The following is an 11,846-nucleotide window of genomic DNA, read 5'->3' as shown; positions in this document are numbered from 1 at the left end:
TCAAACCTAAGTTCTCCAATTCTGAAGTTAGCACGTTCTCTCCTCTGCATTAAGCCGCTTCCCGTTTATCTCTTTACAATTTCCATCGCTGGGACGGGCTTTGGGCTTTCCGCTGGAAAGGGAGATGGCAATCTCTGCAGCAAGATTTGCGAGGCCGGAAGCCCGGGCCAAGATTACCTTCCCGCAGCAGGTCCTGCTGGGCACAGCACAGATAAACTTCCTATCTGGACAGCTTTGCCTTCTTTAAGGGCCGCTATTAAAATGTAAATATGCCTGGAGGAATCACTCCTAAACCCATACTGGGATGAAATCTTATCTCAGGGATTAGTTGAACAAATTGGTTTCCAGCCTAGAGAGTTGAGAGCAAGGCCCCAGGGTGAAGGAGGGTTCCATGGTGTGGGGCAATAAGGGGTGGGCAGCACAACATAACAGGGCCCTGGAAATGGCTCTTGTCTAGTTTTCTGTTTGTTTTTGTTTTTGTTTTTTTGGGTTGTTTTTTTTTTAGCTCTGCGTATTTTTAAATGAAGTGCATATTTAACAAGATTAATTTTGAGTGGATAGGTGTGATCATTAATATTGCAAACCATGAACTGGAGCCTACTGATAAGTGAGGTTTTCAATGTACAGTCGCTGATAAAAGCTTACATTGCAACCGAGATCTGAGTTCTTGACATTTTAATTTTTGTGTTTTATAAATGAAGCAGAATCTGTCCATTCTTTTTTACTCTTTCTTTACTCAGATTGTGGATGAGCTACGAAGTCCAGACTCCAATACAAAAGATTTCCTTGGGAATCTTCCTCAAACAATTTACAAATCACTATTTTGTGTATATTTTTAATTTTTGAAAGTTCTGCCTGCCATAGCTGGTTTCGCTCAGTGGTTGAAACATTGGCCCTTGGACTAACAGTGGTTCTCAACCTTCCTAATGCCTCGACCCTTTAATACAGTTCCTCATGTTGTGGTGACCCCCAATTTCATTGTTACAAATTGAACATAATTAAAGCATAGTGATTAATCACAAAAACAATACGTAATTATATATGTGTTTTCCGAAGTCTTAGGTGATCCCTGTGAAAGGGTCGCGACCCAAAGGTTGAGAACCGCTGGAAAGGTTGTGGGTTCAATTCCCATTAAGGGCATGTTCCTCAGTTTCAGGCTCGATCTCTGGCCCTGATTGGAGTGAGTGCGGGAGGCAACCAACGATGTGTCTCTCTCACATGCATGTTTTTCTCTCCTTGTATTTTATTTCCAGCATATGCTGGAAGTTGACACATAATTAATGAAAGTTTGTTGAATTAGTTTATTCTTCATGGAATTAAATTGCTCCTACTGTATTTGCAGAGAAAGACTGGCTATTTTGGCTCATGTAGAATGTCACTGCTTTCCTGTGCCAGGTTTTAAAAAAAACTTTTTTTTAAAAAAAAAAAAAAAAAAAAAAAAAGCCTGCCTCCCACCTAGCATGATGACTGTCATAGTTGTGCTCTGTTTTGTTGTTGTTGTTTATGTTTTTTTAACCTCTATTTTTAATTTTTTTCCCTGCCCTCCAATGGGTTTCTTAAACGTTTTTTAGAATTCCATTTTGATTTATCACTAGTGTTGTTTTTGTTTTATAACTTTATTTGACAATCAGTGATCAGTTCTCATCCATGTTAACTGTTTGTAGATTTTAGGAGTGGTGACAAGTACATAGGTAACTAATATGTAGGATGAAGTGGTGAATCTTCATCTTCATTACATTTACTGGACAACCACACCTGGATAGGGTATGGGACATTCCTTATTCCTTTGGCCCAGATATGCTCTCCCTTGTTTACAATATAATTGTCTTTAAAATGTTCTCTACATACATTGAAAACCACATGAGGCAATGTTGTAATTCTGCTTCAAATACCAGTTAGAAAACTCAAGAGGAAAGGAAACTCTATTTGGCTTACCTGTACCTTTATTCTTCCCATTGCTCTCTTGCCTTCCTGATGTTCCAAGATGTTTTTTAATCATTTTCTGTCTGTTTTAAGAACTTACCTGAGCCATTTGTTATTTTAGGATAGGTCTGTTGAAGACAAACTCTCTTAGTTTTTTTCATCTGAGAATGTCTTTATTTCCTTTTTATTCTTGAAGACTATTTTCACTGGATATAGAATTCAAAATTGACATAACTTTTAGCACTTGAAGAAAATGTTTTACCAGTTCCTCTGGCCTTCATGGTTACTGATCTGCTGTCTTTTGAAGTATCTTTCTCTTATAGATGAGGTAATGTTTTTCTCTCTCTGCTTTCAAGATATTTTCTTTGTGTTTAGTTTTCAGAAGTTTGACTGTGATGTCTGGCATGGTTCTTTGGTTTATCCCTTTGGGATTTACTCTGCTTCTTGAATCTGTAGGTTTGTGTCTTTTACCAAGTTTGGGAAATTTTCAGCGATTACTTCTTCACATGCCTGACTTTAATGACACAAATTTTTTTTTAATATATTTTATTGATTTTTTACAGAGAGGAAGGGAGAGAGATAGAGAGTTAGAAACATCGATGAGAGAGAAACATCGATCAGCTGCCTCCTGCACATCTCCTACAGGGGATGTGCCCGCAACCCAGGTACATGCCCTTGACCAGAATCGAACCCGGGACCCTTCAGTCCGCAGGCCGACGCTCTATCCACTGAGCCAAACCGGTTTCGGCCACACAAATTTTTTTTTATCTTTTATTTCAGTCACAGAGGTTCCTTAGGCTCTGTTCATTTTCTTTTCAGCCTGTCTTCTCTCGGTTGTTCAGGTTGGAAAGTTTCTGTTCTATATTTTTTGTTCATTGATAATTTCCTCTGTTCTCTCTATTCTGTGGTTGAGCTCAGCCATTGAGCCTCTTATATTTTGGTTGTTGCAGTTCTAACATTTCCAGTTGTATATTTTATATCTTTTGTTCCTTTGTTGAGATTTTCTTCAAGTGTTCATGTCAATACTCATTGAAGCATTTTTATGATGGCTGCTTTAAAATCCTTGTCAGAACATTTCACGGCCTGTGTCCTCTCAGTGGTAGCATCTGTTGATTATCTTTTCTTATTCAAGTTGAATTCTTGTTCTGATGAGTGATTTTTTTATTGTACCCTGGTCATTTGGGTTATTATGTTGTAAGACTCTGGATCTTATTTAAACCTTCTGTTTTATCAGAACGCCTCTGGCCCTGTGTTGGTGCGGAAAGGGGTGGCGATGCCTTTTTATTGCCAGGTAGAGGGTGGAAGTCTAGGTTCCCATATGGTCTCTATGACACCACCCAGCAGAGGACCTTTGGTACCTCATTACAACCTGATAAGGGTAGAAGACTAGGCTCTCCATTCAACTTTTGCAGACAAAGAGAGGTCCACAGTTTTTTCTGTAGTGTTAGGCTGGAGTAGAGTAGTTTTTGTATAAAAGCTTTCTGGCTTGCTAAGCTTCTCCTTTCCTGGTCCTTCATCTAGAGAAAGTAGGCTTTTCTTGAGACTTTTCTTTCTGTCTTTGCCTGGTAGTGTTTTTGGATTTCTGACTCCTCTGGTACCAAGTATAGGCTATAAGAAGCAAACAACAGCAGCATAACCCATAGAACTCACCATTGTATCTTCCCTTGGGTCCCAAAGCCCTTAGCTGGTGTCTTGCCCTCTCTATTTTTGAGAGTCTTCTTATGTTTCTTTTATACATAACTAGAGGCCTGGTGCATGACATTCGTGCACTGAGGGGAGGGGGGCGTCCCTCAGCCCGGCCTGCGCCCTCTCATAGTCCAGGTCCCCTCAGGGGATGTCCAACTGCCAGCTTAGGCCTGCTCCCTGTGGAAGTCAGACATCCCCTGAGGAGTCCTTAGTGCTGCTGGGGAGGCAGGAGAGGCTCCCATCACCGCTGCTACACTCACCAGCCATGAGCCTGGCTTCTGGCTGAGCGGCGCTCCCCCGTGGGAGTGCACTGACCACCAGGGGGCAGCTCCTGCATTGAGTGTCTGCCCCCTGGTGGTCAGTGTGTGTCATAGTGACCGGTCATTCCACTGTTCAGTTGATTTGCATATTAGGATTTTATTATATAGGATGTCCAGGCTGTTAGCAGAAGGAACAGGGAGATGTGTATCTACACCATCTTGTCTTAGAACTAGAAGTCTCCTTGTCATACTCTTTCTACTCTAGACACCTTTCCTTAGTACTGCATGATCTACTGTATTGGCAGACATGACAGATTCCTCTACAGAATTGTACTTCAAATCTGCAGGTATAATGACAGCTAAAGATTATTGTCTGTGGCCCTGTCAGCAGAAGCACTGGCAGTGGACTGTCTCCATAATGGGAAAACAGCTGGGGGACGCTACCTGTCCGACCTGACAGCCTTCTTGATTCTGGTGTCTTTTCCTCTTACAGGTGAAATACATTTGGGAGGTCAAGAACATTTTTATATGGAAACCCAAAGCATGCTTGCTGTTCCCAAAGGGGAAGATCAAGAAATGGATGTCTACGTGTCCACACAACATCCCAAAGGCATACAGGTAACATAGGGCCATTGTGGAGAGGACGTAGTTAAATGGTTTCTACCAGCAAAGTATACCAAGAGCAATTACAAACAAAAATGTCATTTCAGAAACTGACTATCCATTTGGGTATTAATAACCATATAATTTTAAATCTTTTAAATTAGTATTATAAGAGTAGAGGCCTTCTGATTGGCCAGTGTGACTCAGGGGTTGAGCCTCTACCTAAGAACCAGGAGGTCACAGTTCGATTCCCAGTCAGGGCACATGCCTGGGTTGCAGGCTCAACCCCCAGTGTGGGGTGTACAGGAGGCAGCCGATCAGTGATTCTCTCTCATCATTGATGTTTCTGATGTTTCTATCTCTCTATCCCTCTCCCTTCATTTCTGAAATCAATTAAAAATATATATTTTTTTTAAAAGAGTAGAGGCCTTCTGTTTGTGGATCTGTAACTATAAAATGATACGGAATCTGCAGGTCTCTTTTGCTATACTCTTGTTTTTTTTTTTTAATTCTCACCGGAGGATATTTTTCCATTGATATTCAGAGAGTGGAAGAGAGAGGAAAAAACAGAGAAATATTGATGTGAGAGAAACATATTGATTGGTTGCCTCCTGCACACGCCCCTACCAGGACCCAGCTCCTGCAACCGCGGTGGGTGCCCTTGACCCTGCGGAGGAACCTGCAACCGAGGTAGGCACCCTTGACCCTTGACCGGAATCAAACAGGAACCTTTGGTCTGAAGGCTGATGCTCTATCCACTGAGCCAAACCAGCCAGGGCTCTTTTGCTTTACTCTTGACACTGTTAAGAATACAAAAGAAGTGATGACTATCACTTAAACTGTTGAATGATAATGTAGGAAAGTTGTTAAGAGAGTAAATCCTAAGAGTTAGCCTCCTGAGGAGAATTTTTTCCTATTGTATCTATGAGATGATGAATGTTAACTAAAACTATCTGGTAATCATTTTACAGTATACGTAAATCAAGCCATCATGCTTTCCGCCTACAGGGAGGCAGGGCTGAGTGGATGGACCATGGCCCTGGGTTTTGGCAGCAAGAGGTAGGAAAAAAATGACTATTGCCTGGTGTGCTGGGCGGGTGGGACTCAGCCCACCTCAGCTCCTGCAGGGCTTGGGAGCTCAGGTTTGTCTAGATCTGGGGTGGGGAACCTTTTTTTTCTGCCAAGGGCCATTTGGATATTTATAACATCATTCTCAGGCCATACAAAATCACCGACTTAAAAATTAGCCTGCTGTATTTAGTCAAACATTTAATTAACTCACCCCTAATGCCTTGGCAGGACCAGACCAAATGATTTCTGGGGACTTATAGGGCCTGAGGGCCGAACACTCCCCACTCTTGGTCTAGATGGTGAGAAGAGATGCCATTTCCAGGCAATTTCACACCAAGATCAAATACCATCCATCCATCCATCCATCCATCCATCCATCCATTCATTCATTCATCCATCCATTCTCTCATCTGCCCCTTCTACAAACACTTATTGCCTATATGTCAGGCAGCATGCATGTAAAACAGGAGGGGTAATACAAGGACCGCCCAAGCTGGGGTGCAGGATGCCCCTTAGAGGTGGCTAGTTTAAGTATCATGGTGAAAGTAAGGGGAGCAAAGCAGAGGGGTCCTGATTCAGTAGTGTTGTTACCAGAGCAGTGTTGTTACAGAGCAAGTGGAATGTGGAAATGTGGAGAAGGAGGCCTGTAGAAGGTGGAACACTAAGAAGGGTCAAGCAAACTCCATTCTAGTCCTGTTCTGCTCCCCATTTCCTATGTGATGTTGGGCCCCTCACTTCATCCCTTTTGGGCTCCCTAGCTGTAAAAATAAGTGGTGAAGACTATATGATCTCTAAACATTAGGATGTAAAAAAGCAAAACCTGCATCTAGGGAAGACTTACTGGCCAACTACAGCAGTAATCCAAACGGAAGATGAGAAGAGAGCACTTCCCAATGGAGAGGGGTAGAGTGCAGGGGAAGGCCCGACCTGAACGAGGTTTGGAAGGCCATAAAAGCTCACTGCTTCGGGAACCATATCCCCAGGGATCAGTGTGAAAGGATACTTTGGGTATAGTTCATGGGGAAAATTGGTAAAATATTATCAGCACAGAAATATCTCATTGCTACTGAATGGACTACTTAATATTAATGATAGTTTTGACAATGTCACTGTAGCCAAACCCCACTAAGATGAGCATGGATGCATGCCTAGGTCATTGGAAAGTGTCCTGTTACTTAGTATAACCACACAGCTCGTGTATCATGTACATTATAGAATCAAAACATGGAAGGGCTGTCCCATCTCCCTTGCTACTGGTGGGTTAGATTAATGAGAACTGTTATCATTCCCAGGACATCGTTGCTTCGGTCTTGAAGCTGCCGGCGAACAAGGTCATGTGTCATGTAAAGCGTGTTGGCGGAGCATTCGGGGGGAAGGGGTTTAAGACTGGCGCCATGGCAGCCATCACCGCATTTGCAGCAAACAAGTAAGTGGAGCAAATCTGCTAAATAGACTAAAAATTAAATGAGGCTGTGCTGAATATTAGCAATATCAAAATTATAGAGAAAGAACCAGGGTGAAGATTATTTAAAATCACAGACATTATACCAGTTATTACAACTCTTTTATCTTATATTGTCAAACTGCATACTAAAAGAACCAAAATGAGAATCAATTACTGAAAAGAATAAAAACCACAGCGGACATACTAAAGTGTTTACCTGGAGAGAGACAGAAACAGGTCCTGAAAGGGTGGAGCTTACTTATCCTTAGCATGCGTGTGTGCATGTGCGTGTGCGTGTGTGTGTGTGCATGTGTGTGTGTGTGTTCCCTTGACTTAAATGGAGGTTCTGCTTTTGTTATGCTTACCTTTGTTTAAATTACCATTTTCCTTCAAGAATCTCAAAGTATTTCCCTAGGAATTGTCTTTGAGCAGGTTCTCCTAGAAGGCTCCCTTTCTGTGCTGAGAATATAGGTCAGGTCCTTTATCCCAGGACACAAAAAGGCCTTGATTCCAGACCTGTCCTCTCGGGGAGCCCTTGGCAATCACACCACCTGAGTGTCTCCATTGGGAACCAGTCTTTGGATTCTGACTCTGGCAGAGGTTGTTGGCACAGGGGGAAGTACCCCCAGAGCAATACTGTGGAGCACCCCAGAGTCCCCCTCCCATAAGCAGTGAATGCCAGCCATGATGCCCTGACCAACTGTGTACACTTGAGATGGGCACAGCCTGGGCTCAGGGAGTAGCTCTGCTCTGTCAGCTTGGATGCCACTCAAGCTGTCACAAGGGGTTACATAAACCCTGGGTGATACCTACGTGTTATCTACCTTTCTCGCTTTTTTTTTTTCTATGTTAGACATGGCCGTGCAGTCCGCTGCATCCTGGAGCGGGGAGAAGACATGTTAATAACCGCGGGCCGCCACCCTTACCTTGGGAAGTACAAAGTGAGTAGAAGGGAGGGAGGATTCGTGTTGTATGTTTACTCATGTTGTAACGTTCCCTAAGTGCAGAGGCAGCACCTGGCTCCTCTGTAATGGGGAATAACAATGAGCAAACTACTAGTAACTGGGCTTCTGTTTAACTCTCTATTTCTTGTGCTAATTGCTGGTTAATGGCTGGTAAGATTGGAACTTTGCTGCTTAGCTCATAGATGACAATTTGTGAAAAGTGCTGGCTGGTACTGGCTGATCCAGAGAGAATAACTGGAAAAAAATATGAGTATATAAGTCCATGAAAGTAGATCCGATAAGCATACTATTCTCACCTATAAAAAGAGGTAAAAATTGAATGATTCCTATAACAACAGTGTTACGTGAAATTACAATGATTTGCCAACAGGTTCTTCATTTTTAGATATATCAGGGTATTATTGTAGAACTGTCCCAGAAAATTTTCCATAGCAGAAAATAATTATGATTTTGCTTTATAAGGAAGAAGATTAATTGTCCATTTTTTAATCAGCTTGTTTGTTGTTTTGCTGCTGTGTTGAATTAGTTCTTTATACATCCTGATATATGATTGACAAATATTTTATCCCACTCTCTGGATTGTCTTTTCACCCTGTTGACTGTGTCCTTGATATATAAAATTTTTAAATTTTGATGTCGTCCAGTTTATCCATTTTTCCTTTTGCTGCCTCTGCTTTTGGCGTCATATCCAAGAAATTATTACTGAATTCAGTGTCAGGAAGCTTTTCACAAGTGACAGAGCACACTTAGACTCGGCCCCCCACACGCATGTCAGAGGCCAAGTCTCTTTCCACAGGCAGGCTTCATGAAGGACGGCAGAATCCTGGCCCTGGACATGGAGCACTATGGCAATGGAGGCGCCTCCCTGGATGAGTCATTATTAGTAAGTGTTTTAAGGAGCAAGTTCACATTCTGGAAAGTGTTATATAAAACGGTTTAATCTAGGAATTTTCCAACAGCCACATATATTTCATTATGAAAGCATAAAGACCCTCATTGCAGGGAGAGCCACATGATATTGGTGCCCCACTGTGAGCCCAAAGATATTGGCTAAGTCTGCACCTGTGTGCCATCTCCATGTTTCCTGTACTCCCAGCTCTTTCCCCAGGTAAAAGCATTAGACCTCAGCCCTACTGACACGTGGGACTGGATAATTCTTTGTGGTGGGGCCTGTCCTGTGCATTGTAGGATGCTTAGCGGTATTTTGGCCTCTACCCAGCAGATTTCAGTGGCACAGCTACCCTCCAGTCCTAGCAACCAAAGATGTCTCCAGACACGGCCAAGTGTCCCAGGGGGAAAGTGGGCCAAATTGCCCCTCATTGAGAACCAGTGTGTTCAACCAAATGCCCAAACATTTTTTTCCTGTTTTCTAGGATATGATTTATACTCAGTACATTCTATGAATTCAGTAGTTAGGGCCTATGCATGCTTCACAGACTTCTGGAAATGTTTGAAACCTGGAAAAAATAATGCATCTGCTCTACTAGTAAAATATGAAAATAAAAAATGATTTCAAAAGAAAAATTAACCCAATCCCTAAATATTATCTTGCAGCAAAGATGCATTTAAGTTGAGCTCTGGGTCTGTTTGAGCATGTTTGATGTGATGGAGAGGGGGCTGGACATTTCTGGCCTGCTTTTGGTCTGAGCTCTCAGGAGGTACAACAGGGACAGAGGATGAGGTCTCATCACATCAACTCTGGGTTTCCCCAGGTGCTGGAAATGGGACTCCTGAAGTTGGATAATGCTTACAAGTTCCCCAACCTGCGTTGCAGAGGGCGGGCGTGCAGAACCAACCTGCCACCCAACACGGCTTTGCGTGGGTTCGGCTTCCCGCAGGCAGGGCTGATCACCGAAGCCTGCATCACCGAAGTGGCAGCCAAGTGTGGCTTGTCCCCCGAGAAGGTAAGACTAAATTAGTCCTATATACAAAAGATACCGACTTTTCAAGGTAGGGGGGCCACTGGGGGTCATCCATGCTGAGGAGTACGAGGCCTGTTGGTGCTAAGTGATTTGCCCTGGGTAACCCAACTCACCAGGGACCCCAAGTTCAGTGATCCTTGTTCCACTCAGGGTGCTTCTCAAAAATCCTGGGCACAGGGCAAAGGGGGTAGAGAATGGGAGATATCTGTAATACTGTCAACAATAAATAAAAAATTTATAAAAAGATCTATTAAAATTTATTAAAAGATTTATTTAAAAATTTATAAAAAGATTTATTAAAAAACTTATAAAAATCCTGTACTCATTTTTCTTAGTTATAAAATGGGGAATTCAGAAGGTTAATCACTACTGTATCTTCCAGGCATAAAATCCAAAATTCTATCAGAAGTTTTAATACAACAAGGAAATCTCCTTTAAAACATATCATATTTCTGATGTATTATTGCAACCATTTTCTAACCAAGAGCATAAAATAAACCCTGGGGCCCAGGATATACTGAAAAGTGAGCACTGGATTCTAACTCATTTAGTGAGAAGTCTCCGTTGGTTGGGGTGTAATTGCTGCCGACAGGTTCTGTCACCCTTCTTTCCTTATTCCTTCAGCGTCTCAGGCAGCTGTCACCGAGTTCCAGTCCCTTCATCCACAAGGGTCTCCTTTCAGTTCTTCAAGTCTCAGTCTCAACTCTGTCATTAACAGCTCTGTAACCTTCCCTGCAACTCTTGCTCCCAGGGTCCTGGCATGGAGTTAGGTGGGGGACTCGGTGCTCTCTGCCTTTTCTCTCTGTGTCTTATGCTGCAGTGTTGGGGCAGGAGGAAGGAAGGGCCAGGAAAACAGGCAGCATCTGCCCGTGGGACTGCTCCCTGCGAGCTCTCTGTCCTCTCCGTGGTTAGATGCAGTCACTTCTCAAGTGTCTTGTATCTGAGTAGAAGAGACTGTTATATGTTGGGAAAGGCTTCAATGAGGCGTACATTGAACTCAGTTTGAGCCTTACAGGAGGAGCAGATTTTGACTAGGAGGACAGTGGGTGGGAGAGTCCGTCTTCCAAGTCCCCTCACCCCCATCTTTTTCATCTCCTTTCCTTTTGTAGGTCCGAATGATAAACATGTACAAGGAAATTGATCAAACACACTACAAACAAGAGATTAATGCCAAGAACCTGATCCAGTGTTGGAGAGAATGTATGGCCATGTCTTCCTACTCCCTGAGGAAAGCAGCTGTGGAAAAATTCAACTCGGAGAATTCCTGGAAGAAGAAGGGGCTGGCCATGGTCCCCGTGAAGTTTCCTATCGGCCTTGGCTCCCGGGCTGCTGGCCAGGTCAGTTCTCCAAACAGACGGATGAAAAGGTGTTCGGAAAGCTTTCCGTGGAGGTGCTTTAGCCATATGGCTGCAATATCTGCTTGCTAAACGTCACCAAAGTTGGGCTCAAGCACACTGGCTTTTCCCTAGAGGAGACCAGAGCTTCTTTGCCCACATCCTAAGGATTGGTGACAAGCATCCCTCCTGGGAAATTGGGAGACCCAGTTTCTACTCCTGCCCCTAGTATGAAGCAGCTGAGTCAACTCACTCGGCCCCAGATTGCTCCAATATGAAATCAAAGGGGGGACCAATGACTGCCAAGACTCTTCATTCAGCTCCTCTGTGATTCGGTGTCTCTGGGCTGTGAAGTAGAAACAGGCAGCTGCAAGGCTGAGGGGTAAACTAAATGATGAGTAGATCATTTAAAGAATTTTTAGAACACAATTTTAGGAATTTATTCACTTCATAGCCATTGAAAGTGTGAAGAGGAAGACTAAAAATCTATTCTTATAGTTTAATTTCTTTTATTGATTAAATAAACTCCCTGCTTGGTTGCTAAATCCCGCTTACTATTACCATCTCTTCCTTCTTGAATGCAACTTACTGAAGAAGGACTGGTTTCTCCTTGCTCATTGTATAGCTATGATGTGGGA

At 43.0% G+C, this 11,846-nt stretch overlaps 1 protein-coding gene across 1 annotated transcript in view; it reads left to right on the top strand.

The window, feature by feature from the left end:
* LOC102755298 (aldehyde oxidase) overlaps window positions 1-11,846 on the top strand; it is a 71,817-nt gene that overhangs the window by 41,109 nt on the left and 18,862 nt on the right. Inside the window, exons 21-26 of the mRNA XM_006771804.2 lie at window positions 4,363-4,487; window positions 6,836-6,969; window positions 7,841-7,928; window positions 8,749-8,835; window positions 9,665-9,856; window positions 10,984-11,211. Of these exons, the coding sequence (XP_006771867.1) occupies window positions 4,363-4,487; window positions 6,836-6,969; window positions 7,841-7,928; window positions 8,749-8,835; window positions 9,665-9,856; window positions 10,984-11,211 (854 nt within the window). The remainder of the gene's footprint in view (window positions 1-4,362; window positions 4,488-6,835; window positions 6,970-7,840; window positions 7,929-8,748; window positions 8,836-9,664; window positions 9,857-10,983; window positions 11,212-11,846) is intronic.

This window comes from Myotis davidii, unplaced genomic scaffold, assembly GCF_000327345.1.
Source record: "Myotis davidii unplaced genomic scaffold, ASM32734v1 scaffold945, whole genome shotgun sequence".
Taxonomy (NCBI): Eukaryota; Metazoa; Chordata; class Mammalia; order Chiroptera; family Vespertilionidae; genus Myotis; species Myotis davidii.
The sequence above is the reverse complement of the archived record's forward strand: the minus strand, read 5'-3'. Positions and strand labels throughout refer to the sequence as shown.